The 25,256-nt window shown below is 40.8% G+C and overlaps 1 protein-coding gene across 4 annotated transcripts in view; it reads left to right on the forward strand.

The window, feature by feature from the left end:
• The window catches only part of plxna4 (plexin A4), a 241,294-nt gene that overhangs the window by 191,042 nt on the left and 24,996 nt on the right, over positions 1–25,256 (forward strand). For all 4 annotated transcript variants that reach the window (XM_026146289.1, XM_026146292.1, XM_026146293.1 and 1 more), the window contains exons 14-25: positions 481–598; positions 1,571–1,707; positions 2,497–2,664; positions 2,975–3,068; positions 5,053–5,286; positions 5,722–5,868; positions 6,397–6,631; positions 7,332–7,474; positions 11,932–12,200; positions 18,194–18,260; positions 20,002–20,148; positions 21,248–21,407. In XM_026146289.1, the coding sequence (XP_026002074.1) occupies positions 481–598; positions 1,571–1,707; positions 2,497–2,664; positions 2,975–3,068; positions 5,053–5,286; positions 5,722–5,868; positions 6,397–6,631; positions 7,332–7,474; positions 11,932–12,200; positions 18,194–18,260; positions 20,002–20,148; positions 21,248–21,407 (1,919 nt within the window). The remainder of the gene's footprint in view (positions 1–480; positions 599–1,570; positions 1,708–2,496; positions 2,665–2,974; positions 3,069–5,052; positions 5,287–5,721; positions 5,869–6,396; positions 6,632–7,331; positions 7,475–11,931; positions 12,201–18,193; positions 18,261–20,001; positions 20,149–21,247; positions 21,408–25,256) is intronic.

Raw genomic sequence — 25,256 nt, forward strand, 5'->3', positions numbered from 1 at the left:
CACACAACTCCAATAATCTTTTTTTTTTTTTTTTTTTTTAATTCAGGAGGTTACATTTAGTTGACATACGAGTTTAATCCAGCGCTTTGGCTCCTTTCAGGTGCGGTCTGTAAAATTATTAAAACTAGTTTAAAGTTGGCTTATCAACAGACCCCGTGCTTCTTCTGCTGAGAAAGAAAGTTGTGTGCCAGCACTTTCTAAGCAAATGCTGACCCAGCAGAAGAGGTAGCTGCATTTGAGGTCATATGTAAAAGGATGGAGACTTTTTGCTTTCTCTCCTACAAGTTGGCAGCGCGGGGGAGGTGAAGCTGTTGGCAAATAATGCATTATTTTATCAAGCTTTAAGACAGGTCTAGCTATAAATCTATTAAATAACCTGCTTTGCATTTCCCAGCGACGCCAACTGGTATAGTACAAGTAACTGTGCAATTACACATGCTTTGTTACATATTCTACAATTGTGCCAATGTTTGTTTCCAGGATTGTGTGCGAGATGGGTAGAGCTGAGATGAGCCAGTATACTGGGAACGTGCAGGTCTGTGTCGGGCAGTGCACATCTGAATTTATGGCAAAATCCTCCAAGTACTACTACTTTGTGGTGAGTGTTAACTTCTGTTGTTTTTGTGTAATTGTATGTGGAGTTTTGCAGACTTTAAAAAACTAGCAATTTCATGGTTAAAAATTGAAACGTGTGCTTCTATTAGCAGAAGGGCAACTATACTGCATGTGTCACCCTCGGCATGTTAGCACCTTGCTTGTAGCTGATCAGTCTTCTCACCTACTGTGTTAAGTAGGTGAGAACATGTATGTACATGTTGCTTTTTTGGCTGTGTTCCAACATGGTGTGGTTCTCACTGAGAGTCTGCTTCTCAGCTTTTCTGTCATGCATGTATCAGTCGTGAGACATGACTGACAGTTACTAATGAGAAGAAAATGAAGAAAAAACACGAACGTTGATAAAAAAAAAACCCCGAAGTGAATAACAAATAAAAATTGAACATTAACACATGAAAACACACATTACACCTTTTTTAACATTCACTCTGCGTATAATTATTCTCACACTTTCGCTTTCTGAAATAAATTAGCAGTTGTTAATGTTATGTACGTATTTTATGCTGTGTTATCATTTTTACTGCTATCCATTAATGGGTGCTGGCTGGGTTTATTTCTCAATGGGCTCCCTGCACAGGATTATAGGATGTTAGGTCTAGATGTCCCACTACACAGCAGGCTAAGGATGAGATTATAAGAACACGAAATGGACTGGAGGAGGATTTACTTTATGCCCCACTTCCCCTGAACTGCATCTGCTGCTACTGTTACTTTAATTTACAAAAGTTTTCATCAGAGAACACGTTAAGTGGAATCAGTGGGTGCAGGTTAAAGTACAGCACTGTGGAAAAGTCTTGAACTATCCCTACTTTCTTTCTAATTTGAGCGAGACTTTCTGGCCATTTTCAGGGGAATGTATTTCTTTGTTTGTCAGACTGCTTATGAATCAGCTATAAGTGACTTTCTTACCAACAGGCTGTTACAATAACATTTATTTTTTTATTGTTTTTACCAGATTCCAAGGATTATCAGTCTTACGCCAAGCCGTGGGCCAGTCTCTGGGGGAACTGTCGTCAACATTACTGGCAGCCACTTTGATGCTGGGAGCAATGTGTCAGTCATGTTCAAGGACCAGCCGTGCACTTATCAGAGGTTAGTTGGAACAAGCCAGCGCTGACCCCGTCAGTCACACTTTAACAGTCAATTAAACGGTCAGGTAAAGCTACTCTTTCACACTACAGGTACAAAACCTTTCTGACATCACAACAATATCTTACTTTTACACATAAAATGAAATATCACAATGCCCAAAGAGGAACTTTGCTACATTATGATTAATCAAGGGTTTGAGTACACCCATTGCTGAAAAAGAAAGTTTTGCAGCTGGACCCCGCACAAATGTTAAATTCAATTAAAACAACTGCATAAAGACAAATGAAAATTAATGCTAAGTACTTCAAATTGCCTTTGTGCTCAACCCTGTCACAGTAGCAGGCTGAAGGTCTACGTTTAGCCATCTACACAGCTGCAGAAATATATTAAATACCTTGAGAGCAGAAATAGCGCTGACTTAGAGGTTTTCCAATTTTGAGATTCAAATTTCTACTCAGTGATGATAAATATTGCACCATAAATGATTGGGCAAATACAGCATCGTTGCAATGTACCATTTGGCATTGATAAATGCTCAGGTCTCAGTTCAGTCAATACATTATGGATCAATGTCTATTTAACCAACCGTTCAAATGTCTTAACTATTACATCGTTTTTAGTGTTGGAATAATTTAGTAGTCTGCTTAAAAAAGGATATTGACTAGAGAGATGGCTTTTGGGTTTCTTTACATTTAAATACCACTGTACTGATTCCTCCTTTTGTCTGTTGAACTGTACCACTAACATATCAGTACATGTAACTAATGTTTCATCCTGTCATTGTTTTAGGAGGGGTGGCCTATGGCTTACTTGCCGAACCCATGCTTCCCTACATGGCATTGGAAATGTGTCTGTGTCTGTGAGCATAGATAGGGCCCACCTTCAGAAAGACCTCCAGTTTGAATATGTGGAAGATCCCACCATCACCAAGATAGAGCCTGAGTGGAGCATCTTCAGGTATACATTTTTGTCTGTTTACTTTGACTCGTTGCTCACTGCAGAGAGATATCAACAGAATATTTTGCGTCCTGTGGATGGAAATATCTCAGCAGCACAGGTTATTGTCAGATCCTTGTCAGGAGGAAATGAAAAGGTTTAATCGTCTACTGCAACATAATACAAAATTTACAGCGTACAAATTTTGCATTGGGTGCATAAACTAAGCAATGAATAAATAATTCAAATCACCATTTGTCAAAGCAATCTGAGCTGTCTTTTTTTTTTTTTTAAACCGTCTTTTCTTTTTCCCCTTCTTTTTCTCTTTCAGTGGATATACTCCGATCACGGTGACAGGAACTAATCTGGACATCATTCAGACACCACTCATCAGAGCCAAATACAATGGCCATGAGACACTCAATGTAAGTGAATGTAGATGCAGCGTGGGTGATCAAACAATCACCTCGTGGTTAATTGTGTTATTAAAAACACAATTAACCAAGATAGAGCCTGAGTGGAGCATCTTCAGGTATACATTTTTGTGTTGCAATGCATTCCATTGTTCACAGTTAGGTCCATAATTTTGCAACTTGTTGCTATGTCTTTGATCTCTTGAAATCTGCTTAATTTGTCATGGAATAATGAAATGACAGCCCACACCACTTTGTCCACTTCCTTTGTAGTCTAAAGATAGGTGCACATGTAATTCCTAAAGAGTTAGTGGTAAAGTGTTGTTACAGCCCTTGAGTCAAATGTGAAAGTCTGTACTTTAGTCAATTCTGGATTGTTTGATTTAAATATCCGCTGTGTTGGTACACAGAGGCAAAACCACAAAAAAATCAATACTTGTTGACCTATTTCCATGCAATTTTATTTTACTTTTACTAATGTGGCCCAGGAACAAAAGAAAGTGGCTAATTTAAATGAACACGGCGAGCTATATAGTCAGCCATAAAGTTTCATTTAGTCCAGAGCATTACTAAATTCTTTATTTGTAGGGCTAGGAAGAAAATTCAGTGGCACTGCAGTGCAAAATCAACAGGTTGCAACTGAATAGGGAATAATGTAATTCATCGCCACTGTGTAACAAATAGGAACTTTGATATTGAATTAGAAACCACAGTGATTAGCCTCTTTACCCAGGCGAGGATAGGTAATGCCATGCTTGGGGCTCTGCGATCTCTTTGAAATAAAAGGAAGTAACAAAAGGTGGTAATGCTATCTTTCTTGGTCCATTTAAGCATAGCCCGACACCACGTTTAACATCTGTGCTCAGATGTGCCTCTTTTAGGCATTGTATCTCAAGTGTCTCAGCGTGTCACGATATAGTCTCAATCTGACACAGCTCAGATCTAAATGAAAAGGAGTAAAAATGGACATCCAAAGCATTTGTCCGCAAAAAGAGTTTTTGTTACTTTTTCTTTCTTTCTTTCTTTTCCTCTATTACCTTCTTGTACCAGTGCATGATCCTTGTCAAAGATGTCCTTGCAGGATTTGTCAATTTGATATTCAAGGAGCCAATTAGGGTGACAGGCAATAGTTTGAATGACTGCATGGCAGAGGTTAGTGTGAAAATGTGAAATGTCTGAGAATGAAACAGAAACGTCTGCGGAGGCGACCTGTGCCCTGACAGACGGAGAGGAATGAAAACGTTAAGGGGATGTTGAAAGGTGTGCGTCGTTTGACAATTGCGCGTCAGTCTGTCTTTGTTTTTAAAACTGGTTTTGACACCAAATGAGCAATTTAAATAACATCACATGTCAAATGAGAAACCTCAGCAAAGACGAGAATGAGGGGAAAAAACAGGAGTGGGACACAAAAAGATGTGAGGCGCTGTAATTGAGCAAAAAAGCGGGATCGAGAAAGATGACTGAGGGAATAAGAATTTGTCAAAGAGAGAAGAAAAGATCACAGACAGGAATAACAGGATGGAATAAAGAAGTGATGAGAGGCTGGGGAGGGTTCTTTGTGGAGGGTAAAGAAGGGATGGTAAGACTTAGTTATCACTCCTGAATCTTCACACATCAAAGCGTGATTGCGGTGAGACTGCACAAGCTTTCTAACTGCACCTCATTTAGTGGCTTCCTTTGAGGAAAATGCAACAGGTTCTTCTTTGCACTTGGAAATGGAGGAGCTTCCAGTTTCTATTGTGTCTCCAGTGGGTTTAGTGAAATGCACAAGTGTGACATAAAAGGCTGACACTAATGACTTTTGACTGTATGGGTTGGCACATTAGCACTGCCAATAAAGTGAGTGAGCTAACTGGGAACACAGTCAGGCAGTTTGGGTATGATGCATGCTGAGATCCAACCACGAGAAATTTGTTAATAAATAATCTATATTTTTGTATAAATGCAGTAATTTGCAGGCGATAAATTCACTTATGTGCTTTTCTTTGTGAATTAGTTCTGCGACATACTAGGTCCTACAACTATGGTGTGCCAGGCTCCAGAGCTGCCCATCAGCCTAGCCAGACACCAAGAAGTACCTGAAAGACCTGAAGAGTTCGGCTTTAAATTGGATGACTTGCAGATCACACTTAATAACACCAACTTCATCTACTTCCCCAATCCGGAATTTGAACCGATTAGTCCATCCGGAGTCCTGGAGCTTAAACCTGGATCGCCCATTATACTGAAAGTAGGAAGATATCACTCACCCGCATATACACTCAGTTTTCATTGTTATAATATTTTATTATCTTTTATTGCCTTTTGTCTGAATGTAAAGACTTTAAATTAAGATATTTTGCCAGTAATGATTGTGTATATCTTAAAATTCATATAGTACACAGCTTAGAAATGATATCTGTATCTTGGGTTAGTCTGTGAAAACTAACCCGAGATCAGTACCATGTCTCAGGTTAAATATTATAGGTATAGAAAGCTCAGCTTAAACTGATCATTTGCATACCCAAGTAAAATAAATTGTAGAGCATTGCACATAACATATCTTTGCCCAGCTTTGCAGTACGAATATATAGATAAACATAAACATATATCATTTGACTCTTATTTCTCTAACCCTTCCACTTTGACGCTGACAGCAATAACATCAATCATTATTCTTTTGAAGGGGCGGAATTTCCTTCCAGCAACCAATAGCGGAAATGGAAAGCTGAACTACACAGTTCTGATTGGAGAGAAGCCCTGCATTTTAACAGTGTCAGAGAACCAGCTCCTCTGCGAGTCCCCTAACCTGATTGGTCGACATAAGATCCTGGTGAGTGACACAGCACATGTCGCAACGTCAAGACATAGAGCAAGACAGACAAACGACGGAGAGGCAGGCAGTGTTGGAGAAGGCTGACAGACCTAAAAATCGATTGAGAGTTTGACAGACAGACCAACAGACATTCCTTGCGTTGCTTTCTATCCTTCCACTTGTCCACTCCCATTCAGATTATGGCTCTAATCCAATCAGCTGTGCGGTTAGTGCCCACAAGCAGACAAAACACAAACAAATAAGCCTTCAATAAGAAGCATTAGAGCCCCAGAAAACTCAATGAAGATTCCATTTGTGGTTTTAAGAGAGACCACTTTGAACAAGGCATTTCCTGATCTTACCACCTGAACCCAGCATCATAGAAAAAAAATGGACACAACACTGTGAAAGAATTAGTTGATGCCCAAACAAACAGAAGTGTGTACACAAATCAATATGTCTGTCTGTGTGTCTGAGCTTGGACGTTGACTTAACCACATCAATGTAATAGCTATAATCTCCCCTTTTGTCTGTTACTGTCATAAGGCACGTGTGGGCGGCATCGAGAATTCACCAGGTTCGGTCCACATCACGTCCGACAGCCCCCTCAGCAGCACTGCAATCATTGGCATTGCTGCAGCCGGTGCCCTGCTCATCCTTGTCATCGTGGCAGTGCTCATTGCCTATAAACGCAAGTCTCGTGAGAGTGACCTCACCTTGAAAAGGCTGCAGATGCAGATGGACAACCTGGAGTCACGTGTGGCTCTAGAGTGCAAAGAGGGTAAGAGGTTCATGCTAGTGCAGATCAGTATATTCATTTTACACATTTGTTTCCAAGAACATCTAAAGAATTTTGGTTCATTAAATCTATTTACACGGTTTAATTAAATCTTTGTTAGCAATACTAGAAATTTCCTATTTAATCAATAGGTTATGAGAAAGCATTATATAGGAACAAGTCCATTTACCACATCATCATTGTGACAAGAACTTGTTTGTGATTAGGTAGGTTGTAAAGTTTTTTTGTTCTTTTAAATAGTACCTAGTTTTCTATGGTACCTCCAATATCTATCCACTTTAACTTTTAGATTGCTGTCTTTGTGCTAGAGGAATTTAAAAACAAAATAGGAAAGAGGTACCTTTCATCAGGTAATAATGAGGACAGAAATAAAACAAAATCAAAAAGTAAAAATGTAGTGAGCCACAAGGAAATGCCCTTCAAAATTATACAGGAAGCAACTAAGAAACAAAAGGTAAGCTCATGCAGATAAACAGGAAGATAAAGATAGATAAACTGAAGGCAGGGTAGAGGCAAAACATCTAAGAAATAACATGTTTTGCTGGCAGACCATGTTAGATACTATTTTAGATATTATTTTATATGGTAAAATCTATATAATAATAGGTTATAGCCTAGCTAAGAGTTATGTAAGACTTATATGTATATATACTAATAAACAATTTTCTGTTTGGTTTATTAGCATTTGCAGAGCTGCAGACAGACATCCATGAATTGACCAGTGATCTAGATGGTGCAGGTATCCCCTTCTTGGACTACAGGACCTATACCATGAGAGTCCTCTTCCCAGGCATTGAGGAGCATCCTGTCCTGAGAGATCTGGAGGTATGATTCACCAATTTTTATTACAAAGGAAAATGCAACTATTTTTTCTTTTTCTTTCTTTCTTTCTTTCTTTCTTTCTTTCTTTCTTTCTTTCTTTCTTTCTTTCTTTCTTTCTTTCTTTCTTTCTTTCTTTCTTTCTTTCTTTCTTTCTTTTTAAATAAAATAAATAGGCACTTTTAGTCTATGAAAACATTCCTACTCTTTCAAATTGACTTTCTATTAGGATTCTCTGTTTGTGATAAATTGTTGACACACAGACTCTATATAAGGCCCCGAGTCATCCAGGCCGGTTGGTGACCACCAAGTACTTGTCGCTAAAGAAAAATTAATACTCCTCAACCAGTTGTGAATTGTTCCTGGCAGTCGCTGTAAAGTTGTTTACTAAGCACCAGTCATTCAGACCTAAAGACCAATCACACACTAGGTAAAAAAGGTGTTCCCTTTTACTTGTTAGCGAGTTGTCGTAGGAGGTTGAGTGTTGTTCCAAAAACAAGATTGAGATTGCTTTGGTCACTAGCAGATTGCCATGGTCTCCCATAGTTTGTTTGGAACTTATCTGCAAACCCTTGCAAAGTACTCACTAAGCAGCAGTGACTCTGTGAGAAGTGCAACACAAATCAGAAATGGAGGCCGTAAAGTGAAGTTTTCCACTAGCATGCCCAGGTCAAATATTTAGAGCATTTCAATTAAATAGAAAGCTGTAGTTTTCAATACATTCGTGAAAGAAGACAGCTGTAAATATAAGAACTTGTACCTATATTCTCATCAATCAAGTGTGTAACTGTACGTGTCTAACTGTTTATCCGTCAAATAACTGATGCAAAACAATTAGCCTTATTTGAAATTAGAGCAAAATGAGCAAGCAAATTAACAATGTGGTAGGGCACAGTGGGTGAAATAGACGCCGATGTTGTTTGTGTCGCTGTCTGGTAAACAAAACCCCTTTGACGGCCGACAACAACACGCTTTTTCAAAAACAAACAAGGCAACCCTCAATTCAGGAGTGTGGTCTCATTAATAATTCTTAATGATACGAGAAGCTGTGCCGTTTTCTCTCCCCACCTTAAAGCAAATTAAAAGTCAATCACAGGCAGAAAAGCAAAAGAAAAAAAATCAAGTCATTTATCCTTAGTTGGTGACATTGATAGACAGCCGTAATTGACTAGGTCGTCTTGTTCCATTAAGAGAATGTTGGACCCCTATTTCACTGCCCTCAGGGTTAGCCTCTGTATCCTTGATGAGAATTTCCCAGTAATAAGCAATATTAATTATATTTTAATTGGCATAAATATTGAACTGTATAAGGAGCATAATGTGGAAAAGGAGCCTACTGAAAAAAGCAGCAAGCTCGTCTCGGGCTGCTGATGACTACTTAATTGTTATTGATGTATCAGATATCGCCGTATCAAGTTTTTGACTGTCTACTGTGGACGGAAGTAGCACAGGTGCTGGAAAGCTGGTCTAGGTTTACTTAAGCAGTTTTGTCAGTATTAAAATATTTGAAGACATGCCAGGTGCTAGAAATGTAAGTAGAAAAATTAGTCAATCAAAAGCCAGCACATACAGGTATAGCACACGCGGTGTTCCTTGCATGTCATGCAGTATGCAGCCTGTACACAAAGAAAACGATCTCACGCTCAACACATGCATACACCGACACACTACACATCTTGGCAAGCAGTGTGAAATTAGGCTTGCAATATAACAATAATTCCCAGCAGATTACAGCTACTTCCATGAAAGGTGGAAAGACAGAACATATGCTGGTTGACAGCTGCATTGGGTGCAAAGAGATGCCGTCTTACCGCGAGTGCTCTTGACAGATAAAAAGACATAATCTCCTTAGGTGCTATTTGTGTGGAAAAAAAATGGAGAAGAGAGGAATGTGTAGCAAGTTACTTGTTTAAACGGTGCAGGGATGATCTGGGCTCAGACAAGGGAAATTCACATCATTGCACTCCCTTTCAGCTTATATAGCAGCATCAAAATAATAAACATTCCCTAAAGAGGCTCAGTGTTTACTTGCCTTTATTCTCAATCTTTAGATGAAGTGCAACAAAGAGTGTAAAATGTTAAACTTCTCATTTCCCCAGATTCATCCTTTTCCCTTATTCTTTTCCTCCCCCTTTTTCCATCTTTTATTCAATGGGATGAACCTATTGCTTTTAAACTGCACTTTTATGTAGGGAAATAGTGTATTTATTAATTTATAGTTTAATTTTTAATTTATAGTTTTTGTTATTACAAGTCTCGGTGCTTCTGATTAACATAAACACTCATAGTACGTGCAATTGCAAAGAAAGTGTTCTAAATGAATAAATATTTTGACACTTTTTTTTTTTTTACTGAAAGTTTTGTTCACAATTTTGATATTGACATCAACTAAATTCCAGGGAACAGAGAAAAACTAAACTGAAAAGAGAAAGAAAATGTGGGTGCCAGTTGCAAATGTCCTGCATATACATGCTTACATATACATTTAAGTACGAAAACGCATAGCCTATAAATGTTTTTCATACCTTTTCCTTGGTGCCTTATAATGTATGGACATTATAAGGCCTTGTGTGTTCTCCACTTATCAAAAAAAATTCTTTCAATCTGAACATTACAAAACCTATTTAGAATATTTTCTTGTTAAAGCTTTCTTTGCGGCTCTCAATAAAGTTTTTTATCAAGTACAGGTCATTCCACGCAATGCATTTAATAATGTTCCCAAGATACATAGTTTTAAAATTATGCAATACTTCAGGGGTTTGGAACTCCAGGCCTCCAGGGCCGGTGTCCTGCAGGTTTTAGACGTGTCCTTGATTTAAGTGGCTAAAGTATCTCCTCAACATGTCTTGAAGTTCTCCAGAGGTCTGGAAATTAACTAATCATTTGATTCAGGTGTGTTGACCAAAAGTGATATCTAAAACTTGCAGGACACCAGCCCTTGGCACCTGGAGTTCCCCCACCCCTGCGATACTTGATAGCCCAGAATATTGCCTATTACAAAGTTCATGTTCTTTCATATATGTTTTTTTTATATATTTAGATGATGTTGTCGCAAGCATGGCTTTTTTAACCACATTAATTTTGTACCCTGAATGCTCAGCGAAGGTATTAATTACATTAAACAAAAAAATGATAGTTTGAATTTTGTGGATATATGGTAAATGGTCTGTATTTGTATAGCGCTTTACTTGGTCCTAAGGACCCCAAAGCGCTTTACACTTTACACATCCACTCATTCACACACTGGTGATGGCAAGCTACAGTGTAGCCACAGCCGCCCTGGGGCGCACTGACAGAGGCGAGGCTGCCAGACACTGGCGCCACCGGGCCCTCTGACCAGCACCAGTAGTCAACGGGTGAAGTGTCTTGCCCAAGGACACAACGACCGAGACTGTCGGAGCCGGGGCTCGAACCGGCAACCTTCCGATTACAAGACGAACGCCCAACTCTTGAGCCACTATCGCCCCACAAGATATCGTATGACATCATCTGCAAAAAAGCTGATGACATGGTCTTTCCCTTTAATATTTATTCCTCTCATGTGCTCACTTTGTCATATGGGCTGTGCCAAGGGTTTAGTATATAAACGAAAGAGAAGAGGCGATAGACAGCAACCTTGACGAGTAACTCTCTCAAAGTCTCACGAGTATTGCTATTCCCTGAATTCCTCTGTCATATCAAGCTTTCTTAATTCCGGTGTTTTCCATCCCATTCTGAATCACGTCTGTAGCATGGTCATGATCAAAGAAAACCTGTTTATCCTGATGCATAACTTTTTTCTTCCATGCTTCCATTCAGCACTATGTCCTCCATTGTGTACTGAGGGAAGTTGACCACAACTGATCACGAAGGTTTTTCTGGTTCAGAGGGTTGGAGCGAGAATTCAGTTCTCAACAAGTGTTCCCAACAACTGCAGCAAAGAGTTTTCCTCAGGACACTCTTTTAGGGCAAAGATGGGAATAGATGAAACACATCTAATAAGAGGAGACTAATAAGAGGAAAGGATTAAGATGGACAAAACACCAACACTATGGACTATGGACATGCCAATTTTAACTTTGTGTTTGGGTAAAAAAGAAACACATTTGTAGAATGATTGAAATAACAGAACAATGTAGAGCAGGAGAAAAGTTGCTTAAGAGGTTTTTGGCATTTTATTCAGCAAGGTGGAGGAAATGTGATGCTTTGAGGGTGACAAGGTGGAAAATTTGTTCACAATAGAGTCACTTTCTCAATCCTATTGACTGTTTTGTGATTAGTCCAACATGCTATCTGTATAAACATTACCTAAAAGTGTCATTTTTAAAAAGAAGACTTAACACATTGTACATCTTGTAAGGTAATAAATAGCAGTGCATTTGAATTACCCAGTGAATAATTGAGTCTGTATGTCATGGCCTTGAATGTACCACTCAAAGTCTGTATTCTTTAAGTAAGTGAACATTTCTTCTGTTTCCGTGCAGGTGCCAGGCTACCGCCAGGAGCAGGTGGAGAAAGGGCTGAAGCTCTTTGGTCAGCTCATTAACAACAAGATCTTCTTGCTGTGTTTTATTCGCACTCTGGAGGCCCAGCGTGGTTTCTCAATGAGGGACCGCGGCAATGTGGCCTCACTCATCATGACAGTGCTGCAGAGCAAGTTGGAGTATGCCACTGATGTCCTTAAGCACCTGCTGTCCGACCTCATAGACCGCAACCTCGAGAGCAAAAACCACCCCAAACTGCTCCTCCGCAGGTAATGAGCAGGCATGAAAACCAAGTAGAGCACTTGTTAGACTGTGATATCAGTGAAGTTGAAGTTACATAGTTGGTGAAGGACAATTTAGTCTTCCTTGCTGTATATTCTAACCAAGACATATCCTACCTTTTTGATAGTAAGTTAATGGTACTATGCTTGACCGTATTGTGTTGGTTCCCCTTATGCTGCCAAAACAGCCCTGAACCATCGAAGCATGAACTCCACTATGTGTGCTGTGGTATCTGGCACCAGGATGTTAGCAATGCATCCTTTTAGTTGTATAGGTTGCAGGGGGGGGGCCTCCATTTATCAGACTTAATTGTCCAGCACATTCCACAGATGCTTGATTGGAATGAGATCTGAAGAATTTAGAGGTCAAGTGAACACCTCAGACTCATTGTCGTGCTTCTCAAATTTTTGTGAACCATTTTTCTTTTTGGCAGGGTTTAAATCCTGCTGAAGGTGTACATGTTCTGCAAAAATGCTTAGGTAGGTAATATGTGTCAAAAGTAACATCCACATGGATGACAGGGCCCAAGGGTTGAAGAAATAACAGGGCACCAGTAGGTACCCACCTGGTGCTAGGGTTAGGGTTGCCCAAAGCATCACAGTGCCTCGCTTCTCATAGTGCTTCCTGGTGCCAAGTGTTTGCAAGTAAGCAAAGCACATGGAACACACGCATATAAAAGAAGGCATGATTTATCAGACTGAGCCACCTTCTTCCATTGCTCTGTGGTCCAGTTCTGATGCTTAAGTGCCCATACTTGGTGGACAGGGGTTAGTATGACCACCCTGACTGGTCTGCAGGAATGACAACAAACGGTGATGCACTATGTGTTCTAGCGCTTTTTTATCAGAACCATAATTAACTTTTTCAGCAATTTGAGCAACAGTAGCTCATCTATTGGACCCTGTTCCTAGTTCACAACTTTTCTTTCCTTGGTTCACTTTTGATAGAATCAGGGTTATTCACTTCACCTGTCACTGGTCATAAAGTTACAGCAGATCAGTCTATAGGTACACATAAAATGCGTTATCTAACACAACATCTGCTTTTCTGAACCTAGCTTGGTATTCTTGTTGGTTTGGAATAGAAATGGACGTTTTATACAGGTTCCTCTTTACTGTGAAGCACTGGATGTGTCCCCTGACATGTTTGGATTAACTCCTGTGACCTTGAATTGCTGGCTCTGTCTCAGAAACACCAGAGTGTATTACCGTGCACATCATTAGCAAAATAATTATAATTAATTAGCACTGAATCCAATTTCAAATAGCTCAAGAGGAAAAAAAAAAACTCATTTATGAAAACGGGAGAAAGTGAGACTGTGAAAAGCTTGCACTCTGGCACAATCACAATCCTCCGTTGGATTTGCAGTCAAAGCCTTAATGGCATGCACTTGAACACAGCACTGTATGTGATTATGCTTCCTGCCTACAGTGTTTGGTAAATGTGATGATTATGGTTTCTTGAGTGAACCGGCTTCCTCACAGCTGTACGTGTGTAGCGCGTGCATGCTCACTGATACTTACACAACACACACATGTTATGTTGTTTTTACTTGCAGGTTGTCACTCAAGTCTTGGCATCCCCAGATAATTTGACAAGCATATCATAAATGAAGTTGTCCATCTCATTTCGATTCTAATTCTTATTCTCCTTCTGCCTAAAAACACCCTCACTCACTCTCGGCCAACGAAGACAAATGCATGAACACAGCAAGGATATGCAGACGGGACTGAAATTAATGCTGTTCACCGTACCATCCAGAAGACAGTGGGCACATTCACCTCATGAACGCCTGTTTAGGCTCTGCTTGGTGATGCAGAGAGAAATTATTGCCGTCTGGGCTGGAAGCTGATTAACTGCAGCCAGAGCTCACCGAATATGGTGCAGCCACTAAACAATGGAGTAACTGCTGATCCCGGCAGTAGATACAGCATAAGAGATGGCGCGTACAGCAGAGACAGGGAGAGGCGGTCAAGGACAATGCAGATACTTAAAGCTGTGTCACCACCTGAGGAAAGCTGATGACTTTAAGGCACGCAGGCGAGTCGTGAGAGCAGCTCTTTGATCACTCAGTTTATGCGTCACCAGAGCCTTGTGTGTGCTCTCCATGCAGATAATTATTAATCTCATACGAGAATTTGATTCAAAAGTGAATTTAGGATTAACTTCACAAGGAAATAGTCACAGAAAGTTCTACAGCGACCTGTGCATGACCAACAACTGTAGACACCGAATATAAGATACTTTATTTTGACACTTCCTTCTCTTCACCCTTGGTGACAGGGCAGATGGAAACCCCGGCGACAATGTCATTGCATTCAGCCAGCAGTGAGGAAAGAGCACATGTTTACAACACATCCACACCCAGTTTGAATCCCTATTTGTCATACACACGATTGTGATTGGCACTGATCAGACTGTCCTTATCTCATTCTTCCTCCACCGTTGCGCTTATTAGCTCTCCAACAACCCAGCATGCATTTCAGATGTGATAAGGCAGTTTGAGCAAGCTCTGCCACCCTGTAGTGTGGGCTGACTGGTGCGTCGCTGGATAGCAACTGAAAATAGCCCAGATATATAGGCAGGGGGCTGTGAAGATGGAGGAAGTAGCACTCCACCCCCCAGTCCCTCTTTAATTTGTTCTGTCTCTTTTCTTTTTCTTTCCTTGTTTGTTCATTTTCAGTATTCTCCTCCCTCACTACCTGACTCCGTCGTCTCACTCTTCGCTGCTCTCTCTCTCATGTTTGTCTTCAGTTCTGAAGCTTGAAGCTTGTGTCCCTTGTGTAACATCGTCACTATCTTTATCACTCACTTGCTCTCCTATACTCACTCCCTCAATCTATATTCCCAGCTCTTCCTCCCCTTCTCCCCCCTCCCCTCCCCTGTTTTCTTGATTGCTAAATCAATGCTTAAAGTGCGTGAGCAGGGTGTCTCTGGCACAGCATCTGAGCACGGATACCCACTGCCTCCTCTTCCAAGAAATCTGTGTGTGTGTGTGTGCCTTTTTCCCTCTCTCTCTCTCTCTCTCTCTTTCCACACACGAACACACATCCTTCCATCTGTCCCATCTCAACCTGTGCTGAAGCACAACCACCAGGCAAGCTAACTAACGAGAGCCTTCCACAACCATCTGTCGCATTCCTTGCTGCATTCTCCTCCTTCAACTCCTCTCTTTGCTTCATTCCTCCATCTCTCCAAGCCTCCCCACACCAGCATCCCTCATCATGCAGAGTTAAACTGCCTTTCTTGCAGCCTTAAGTTTTGTTTGGCGACAGTCGACGCGTCAAAATAGCAGTTTTGATTTTTGGTCAAAAGATGAAAACCCAATATGTTCATGTGTTAATCACAATATTGCTTTGGCTTCATGCACAGACATCCTGTCATCGCACAGGTCTGAAGGGCCCCTTGTATAAGGATAAGCGCTCTCTCTGTTTGGGTGTGAGCAATAAATGCAATAAATGTCGGCGCACATGCATCAACAAGTCCGAGTCAGTAGCAAGCCATCACTGCAAGACAGTTTGACACTTATGATGACCAATCTTCCTCACCCACCCAGAGCCATAGTGACAAATAGAAATGGTTTCTCATTTCAAGCTGTGCTGCTTTAGCATGTGGCTAAAATCAAAGAAACTGCAGTTACTACTTCCCCTTAATGCAAGAGAGACACCTCAAGCTGAATTTGATAGACAGGCAGACAAACGGATAGGTGTCATGAAATAATACTTTGTTGATTGTCACGATATATTTTGGACTTTTAACAACTCATTATTAAATTGATTTAATTTAAAACTGTGAAATACTTTCTGGTTCCAGCTTTTAAAATGTGAGAAATTGTTTGTTAGACAGAGTAAGGACTTGTTAATATTGTTGTAACTCTATTATTCTGGAGGAGCTGCGTTGTATTCTAAAGTGTGAACAAACAGTTTATCAGTAAATGAAAAAAAGTGATTTGATTTGATTAAAGGTGACACGAAAGGTTCTTTATAACTTAATTGGCTGGATATTGATTAATGAGTCACACTAACTGTGTCATATGGACATTAAAATGCACGTAACTTGCAGGTGTGGCCAACGAAAAGGTTAAATACTCGATGAGGCATGGAGTCCCATCTATCCTACCTCGGTAATCAATGGGAACGAAATATTGCCAGGTCCCCACAGCTCTAGCTCATTCTCAATGCTCACTGTCCCACTGTCTGTCTGCCAAGCAGACAAGCTCGACCATGCCAACACGCCACGGCACATTTCATTGCATTAACCCAAACATAGGTTGTGCTGTGTTTTGAATCTGAGCCGAGTAAAGGTTTGGAGAACATTGTTCGAAAGTTATAAAACCTAACGCTAATGTTAGATGTTCAAACATCTCCGTCACAGTGCCATTTTTATCCTCGTTCCCCAAAGAGTGCGCTATGAGTGAGAATGAGCATAAGCGAAACAGTGCGGCTGTGCCAAGACTTCTTAGCACTGCAGGGTTACCACCCACTGCCAGACGCATGCACAGACACATACAATAAACACTAGTCAGCACACATGATAATTTCTGAATACATGCGCAGTGGGATTAATTTGTGCTTTTTGCACACTAGCCTTAAAACAGCCTTGCAATTGTCCAGGCACACACAAACACACAAACACAGCTTTCATTGGAGATTGGAGTAAGAAAAAGCAAGTTGAGGAATTCATTTTTTTTTTTTTTTAAAGAGGGAAAGGCAAGCTATTTATTTTAGTTCTTTTCTTCATTTGCCTTGTTCAGTACTGCCTCACTCCTTCCTTGCCAGTGCACCTCCTCCTTTCTCCATGCTCCTTTCATCCCTTTGATAGATAGGCTACATTTGTGGAAATGGAGAGGATTTGGAAGCGTGTATGATTACAGGATCCAGAATATTGCAGCCAGCGGGAGGAAGAGAGAGAGCAAGGACACATGAAAGAAAAGATGAAACGTGACCTTGTTGACCCTTGGATCTGTGGACGGAAGAAGGGCGGCAAAATAAAAGTGCGGGCACAGTGAGAGGCAGGAAGTTAATCCCCCCCAGGTGCTGTGCCAGTGTTGAGAGGGGGGTACCAGACCAGCCCACTGGCACAGCAGACATGAAGCCCCCCCTCCTCACAGCTCAGTTTGAAGTCCCTTTAAGAGGCTGTCTGAATGGTGAGGGGTGGGAGGGCTGCAGGTGGCAGTCGAAACACTAGGGACAAAATCTACACGCACACAAGCGGGCACAATGGACACTAATCCTGAAATATTGATGCCTATGGTAGTTGCTCATTGAGGATGGAGGCAGGGGTGTGTGGGTGTGTATCTGAGGTGTTCTGACAGATTGCCCACACACACCCCTGCTGCTGGCCAAGAAGGTTGCTGTCAAAAGACATTCGATCGTTGCCTATCCTCCTTTTCTCTTTGCCACCACTGTTGTTATTATGTATGCATATTAGCCATTCACATGGGATCACTCACTCTGCTAGCCCAGGTCAGCACATACACACAAAAAGAGATGCACACCATTTTGCCACACCAGTGGAGCATGGATGCCAGGCAGAGAAAGGGAGGGAGATGTATTCATTCACTTTCTATTGTGCACAGATCGAGTGTTAGTCCAGTGAATAGGCAAGGGAGCGCTTGATAATGAGGCCAGTGTTATTACAGAGCCGCTCCAGCCCCTAACGACATCAATCCACTGGGATCAAATAAAGGCTTTTAATTGCTTTGCCTCATATTAAAATCCCTGCCACTGTAGACAAGCTGCCCTTGGCGTGCCTGAGCATAAAGGCAAGCCGAAAGATTGTCTGAAAGGCCATCATATAGCACGTGCAAAGGCTTTCCCAATACATGGCTTTGCAATTATGTTTGCATAGCCCAGGCGTATTCAATGGCAGTGGCCATCATTTTCAACTTAATATTTGACAATGGTGTTGAATATTAATGATGTAATAAGAGCACAGGGATCATATGTTCATGATGTGCTTTGTCGCTGTCTGTTTCCAGGACCGAGTCTGTTGCGGAGAAAATGCTGACCAACTGGTTTACATTCCTCCTCTACAAGTTTCTGAAGGTAACTCTTTAGTTTTCTGTGATTATGCTTCCTGCTCTCCATCCATTCATCCATCCATTGGCTTAACCATTCATTCAGTTGAGGTTTGCAGGGGGGCTTGGAGCCCATCGCAGCTGACACGGGGTAAGAGACACACTGGACAGGTCACAAGTCCTACACAGGGCTAGCACAAAGACACAAACAACCATTCACACTCAAATCCACACCTGCAGCCACTTTTGAATCACCAGTTAGCCTAGCGTGCCAAAAAGGCAAGGCACTTCAGCAATATGCCACAAAAAGCTGAGCTGAGAAGAAAGGGGAAAGGAAGACAGATAGGACAAAGCATAAAAACTGTGGTGCTGAGGCATGGTGCTCAGTGCATCAGGTCCCCCAGCAGCCAGAGCCTTGTGCAGCATAACAAAAGGGTAGTTCGGGGTCACCTAACTAAATATAAGCTTTAAAGAAGAAGAGTTATAGTCTAATCTTAAAAATAAAACGGTTTTCTGCCTACTGGATCTAAAATGGTTCCACAAGAGAGGAGCCGATAGCTGAAGGCTTTGCCTATCATTGCACTTTTCCAAAACTCTGGGAACCACAAGTAAGCCTGCACTCTGACATAAAGTGCTGTATTGGGATAATATGATACTATAAATTATGATGGTAATGATGGTACATTTAATTTGAGGTTGTTTTTTTTTTTTTTCATGAAGCCCGTGAGGAGAAGCTAATATGGGACAAATGTGATTTCTTTAGATAGCCCCTGTTAATACTGGTGTTTTGGATCCACTGATGGCTTTTCAGGGACCTCTTAATAGTTCGGATAGTAAGGAACTATAATAGGACAGTTGGCCAGTGTTCCTAATTTTAACAATATTTAACAGCTGAATTATTGTTACTGGTTGTTCTGGTTTCCAGCGTATGGATATATCAATATAGCACAAGCATAATCATGTCTGATGTCCTGTAACTCTGCATGTACTTTTTTGAGTCTGTTAAATCAGATGTTTACCTTTAGTACAGCTGGGTACAGGAATAGCACAAATAGCCTATGAGTGTGCATAAAATACAGCGTACACACGGCATATTTTGTGTGTCGTCTGGGCTTCCATTTGGAAAATGTTTTCATAATATTCAAAAGACAGCCTCTCTGCCACAGCCACCGAAGATTCATCTAACACTTGGAGGATTTGTTGTCCTTTTTTAGCTAGAAAGCATACTGACATGTTGATGCAGCACTGAGGTGTACTTTTTACTTCACAGGACACCACTATTCACTAAAAGCAAAACCACAACTTCTCTCCACCTTTGAGTCTAGAAAATGTCACAATCATCCTGTTTCTCTCCGCCATCTCCGTAGTCATCACTTTTCTGCAGCTGGAGGAGATAAATATAAACAATGATAAATGGCCAGTCTCTTCTTTTTGATAAACAGGAGTGTCTTGGGGAGGGTTTTCACTTTTTTTTTTTAAAAATTGTTTATCCATCAAACCTTCCCCTAACTTCGGCAATGGCTCTATATTGATAGGTGGTACAATTTTCTTTAATTTAGGTGAAACAGGTGCAATATTATCGGGAACATGACGTTTATAAGTCTTACTCAGCAACACTTGGAAGTAAAGCGGTTATAAAAACCCGCCACAAAATTTTATCTTCTGAGACAAAAATACGCTTCGCTGTCAGTGAGCTGAGCGCAGAAAAAAGGCTTTAAAATGTCTTCATTCTTTTCCAAACGTCCCCCTTTCGTCAAATCTCTTCACAGGAGTGTGCAGGCGAGCCTCTTTTCTCCCTCTTCTGTGCCATCAAGCAGCAGATGGAAAAAGGCCCCATTGACTCCATCACAGGAGAGGCACGCTACTCGCTCAGTGAAGACAAGCTCATCAGACAACAGATTGACTACAAGACGCTGGTAAGGGGTTCACCTGCCCACGGGTCCAAGGGCTCACTGGGGACACTTAATATGCTTTCGGGGACAAGGCGAGAGTAAAAGGTTGGTTATGGGTGGTTGGTCATGAGATTTGCAATGGGACACAAAGTTGTCGTTGTTACGCTTGACATGAAGGGGGCACGGGAGGGGCGACCTCACTTCCTGTTGAGACCCGAGCTGTCAAGCAAAAGAGCAGGGCTTTGGGATGAGGAGGAAGGAAATAGACTATGTTTGTGTATGTGTCTGCACAAGCGCACAGACGATGAAGCTCGCTCCTCATGGAACCTCTATTTTACTGCCCAGATCTGTCTGTTATCCTGGCTCCACTGTGACCGTTGTTGTTTCTGGAGGGGAAACTTAGACATTGTTCGGTTTTCTCTTCTAGTGTCAGACCAGTTTGTACTCAGCATTCTGGGAGTACAGATTTGCATACATATTTCACATTGTCTTTTCCAACACCAATAGTTTTCTACCCACCCCAGTTCTTGCAGTAGAAAAATGTCTAGAAACTGCCGATAGTTAACCCTTTTAAAGGGAATTTTTCATTTTATGTACAACGTGGGCATACGTGTTTGGAATGATGCTTTTATAAAAGATGAGACGTTTATTCTCTCACCCCTTTAACGTGTATTTGTGCTCATCTTGTAATTCAGGTATTGCCACCAACACCCAAAGGCAGTACTGTAAGAGCTGATGAATATGATAATATTGTTATAATTAGCTACTTTAGTGCTCATCAGTTCAGGTAGCAAATTACTCTCGTCTCAAGCTCTGAGAAAAGAGCAGTTTCCATAGTGAATATTTTCTTTTCCTGCAGTTCTCTCACGGACCCCTTGGCAGGCACAGAATTATTGCATTTCCATTGAGTACCAATCATCATTATTAACATAAAACACACTAACCTATTTCCTGCAAAGTTGTCAACAACCTTACTTTTTTTTTACCTTGCTCTAAATCAACTTGTTTTTAGTATATATTCCGAAAGATCCATTTTGCATCTGTAAAATAAAACCTTATGATACCGTTTAACCCGCAAGTCCTTATTAGACTCACCACAGTGATGGTTTTGTGCGTGTTTCAGGTGGTAAACTGCATACATCCAGAAAATGAGAAGAGTCCAGAGATCCAGGTTAAGGTGCTAAACTGTGACACCATAAGCCAAGTGAAGGAGAAGATACTGGATGCCATCTACAAGAACGTCCCGCATTCACACCGCCTGAAAGCGTCTGATATGGACCTGGGTATGAATCTTTGCCTTGTTTATGTGAACAGTGTGGGAAAAAAATAGAATAATGAAATAGAAATCTGAAATAATTCTATGATTGGGAGCTCCTTCACATTCCTGTAGATACTGTTCAGCTTATCAAAACAGTTCTTAAGATTCAGTGTTTCAGATCAGACAGCCTTTATTGTGGACTCAATGGTCCAGAAGAAAATACAAACAAGAATAAAACACAAAAAGACAAAAAAAATATGAAATATAGAAATGATCTATTCGTGTGCCTGGAGGAAGCTGGCTGAGCTGAGACAGACATCGATTTTTTATTTTATTTTATTTTTTATCTTCTCCACTCTACCCAGGCCTTCTTAAAAAGTAAAGTCCTCTTAGATATAGAGAAGTTGTTTTGTGTTTTGTTTTTTTTTACCTCGGGAGACTTGACTTCCTGGCTGTGATGGCTCAGATGTCTTGAGATTGGTCTCTCTCCTCCCAAAACTTCCCATCGATCGACTCAGATGTCAACTAGCGTCTGAGTCAGATGATTGATCAGCTAATCAATTGCGACGCTCAGCGGGCCATTCCTTTCCTTTTTATTTCTTCCCTTCGTTCTCTGTGTGTTTCTTTCCTTCCTTCCTAAAGCAAGTAATTACTTTAATGGGCCACTGTTAGGGGAAAGAGGTGCAATTATGTACCTTCTTGGCAAGACATCCTACTGTAGTGCTCAGGGGTTCTTGTACACCTTTATTGGTGTAGGGTACACATGCACACCCCTACTACATGTGAGCATAATATTGTTATCCGTTATTGTTGTCCTGCCAAATACCTACAGGCTGTCTTTTCACTGTGGACTGTTGCTTTTTATGGTTTAATTTTGCCAGATGGATTTTTTCAAACCCCTGTTGTTTTTTGGTAATAGCATATTTATAACCAACCTCAGCTCTCAGATGGGCTAGGAATATACCACAGGGAATCTGTCTGAGACAGCTAAGTAAAAAGATTAGTTTAGCCTTTTGACAACACTCCTGGATGAAATTGTTTTATGGCCCCATTTGGGCAGGACGTGTTGTTCTATTATTGTTTTATTACAAGAGGGAATTGGCAATTGGAGTTCTCTGGTCACTCGCTCAGTGCGAGTGTGTGGGTGTGTGTGTGTGTGATTGCAAGCATAAGGGAGAGAATGAATAAATGTAAGCAGAAGAGAACGCGTGTATAGAGCAATTTGGTTATTTTTTCAGTGCTGTCTAAACATTTTGCACCCCACTTGTGTGGTGTTCTTTTTTTCTGAGTGAAGTTCAGGCGACAATCTAGTAGTTCACACTATTTTATTATCAAAAGGTTAAAGATTTGAGTTGCACAGCTGTGGACTTCTCTATATCAGGCAGTCTGCACACAGAAAAGTGGAAAAATATTTATAATTCAAAGCATATATCAGACACGCATATATCTGTGATTGGCTATCGCTGGGAAGAGGCCGTGGTTTAGCGCTCCCTGATTCGTTCTCCTCGTGGTCCTTCCTCTTGGCATTGGTCTTCGTCCTCAATCTGGGGTCTTGTCCTGTGTGAGAAAATACCTACCTACTCTACACTTGTGTCAGTTCTAACCGGTACCTCAAAGTTTGTATCTAGTTACGCTATCAACAGTATAGAAACACTATGTTATACCCCCACACATGGTCAAGGCAGCGTCTCCCTAACTGAAACTGTGTTGTGTAAGCATGTAGCAATTTTACCTTCAATACTAAACACTCCTACATCTTGGTTAAGCATTCACACCGTGTGGTTAGTGCTTGTATCCGTCTAATGAGGAGTGTAACAACTCTGTTATGAGTAGACATTTCAAATAATGTTAGAAAGAAACTTTATTAAAATGTATTTCTAACACTTGCTGCACAGATTAAAAGAAGTTTCTCTCTTAATCACAAGTCCATTAGTAGACTTAAAACAGGTTTGACATATCCGTTCACGTCTGTGATTTGTTTTTTTCCTGGTATTGCACAATTAACACTGATGATAACTCTTCAGTGGAAACACATCTTCTATTTCACTTTATTTTCTAACTACATGTACAGGTAACACCAGTGGCTTTTGTAACTTCTGACACACAGTTGTTGATAAGGATAATAGGATTTTTGCAGGCCTGTCTTGAGATAAACTTGCCAGAAGCGTTGTTATCCTGGGGTATTGTTTTTAATTCCACTGCCCTCTGCTGCAGTCCTCTGTAGAGTACAAATGAAGATAGGACCTAGGAACAAAGAAGTAAGCCCTGTGTGTGTTGGTGTCTTTGTGCAAATGCTGGCAGTAGCAAACCTGTGTCTTGCCTCTTTGTCAAGTACCACAGTCACCTTCAGCCTTTCACTTTACCTTCAGCTGTTATTCATTCCCCTGAAGACTAAGTGTACACACACACACACACATCCTGATTAGATACCACTGGATTTGGGAATACGTGTGATCTCAGTTTGTTGCAGTTTTCACACCAGGTTTATGCTTTTATTTGTTCCTTCCTCTCGTTCTTTTTGTTCCCCGTTCGTCTGTTGAGCCCTGCCTGGAGACAGGCGCTTATTTGCATCTTTATGGGAAGATGAACTGTATAGACAAACAACAGGAGAATCTGTATTTCCAGCAGATTTTTCAGTTGCTAACACAATTCTGGTCAATCCTCCAAAGACAGGCCTCACCAAGCATCGCGGTGATTGCCGCTTTGTTTCTCTGTTTGTGATCAGAATAGGAGATGACAGTGGCCGACAGAAGTGGGAAGCTCAGCAAGTAGTGCAGGCACAATAACATATTCATAAAGCCCATGATGTCTGCAAAAAGAATAGAGAAATCATCTGCCTGTTTGTTTTCAAGATGGCTTTCCTTTTTCACTCATTATAATGTTGCTGGGGTATCGTGAGATGTTTCTATCAAAGCTTTTGTTTTGCTTTGTAGTGAGGTTGCGCAGATTTACAAGGCCTGTTGTATATGTAATGCAGATGTAATTTGGATGTAAGGTCATGTAAAAGCCTTCCTAGTCATTGAAAAACACGGACTGGAAGTTGCTTGTTTTGAAAAGCATGGAAATTAGATGGTCAGCAGACTCTGGGTATTGAAGTTGCACAATTTTTTGGCAATTTTGTTGTCTCGCTGAATTGTGTTGTGGTCCGCCTCGGTGGAGATTCTGAACAACATTAAGAGCAGCTTGGCAGCGGGATGAAGATGAAAGTTTGATGAAGGAAGCACAGGAACCAATAGTACCTTCAGAGGCTGAAACGTGAAGGCTAGTTCTGTGGGTAGAAATAGAAGTGCACAAACCCTATATTCACAGCCATCGAGTACACCAGCAAAACAAATGGAGAAAAGAGCAAAGAGGAGGAGGGTGATTAATTTAACTCGCATTTTGTAGTCGTCTAGCACAGAAGCATTTTCTGTTTTAGTTCTACCTATTTGCTAACCTTTTACCCCCACCCAAAGACCTTTTTATGTCCTTTTGACTTTATTCAGTCTTATTAGACAATGTTAATTGATTGTTCTGTGGAAAGCAAAGAAAAAAGAGATCAAGGTGATGATAAAATAATGTTTGACACTCTTATTAGAAAAAAGTTGTGCTTTTTTTTTTTTACCTCTGGTGTGTGCTTGTTCTTCATCTAAGAATTGCAAACTTAAGCCAGAGTTAGAAACTAACTTTTTAGCCCATAGGGAGACTCTGATTGCTACACAGAGAAACAGCCAGTGTAGAATCCGAATATATCTGACTAACAGAATTAGGCACAAGCTATAAAAAGAAGCCAAGAAAACTAGAGCCATCAGAACTTTTCAACCTTATAACACAAAACTATTTTTTTTCCTTACAAATAATAATATTTGACTAAAAATATGTTTATTAAATGAAA

The sequence above is a fragment of the Astatotilapia calliptera genome, chromosome 17 (assembly GCF_900246225.1).
Source record: "Astatotilapia calliptera chromosome 17, fAstCal1.2, whole genome shotgun sequence".
In the NCBI taxonomy this organism is placed as follows: domain Eukaryota; kingdom Metazoa; phylum Chordata; class Actinopteri; order Cichliformes; family Cichlidae; genus Astatotilapia; species Astatotilapia calliptera.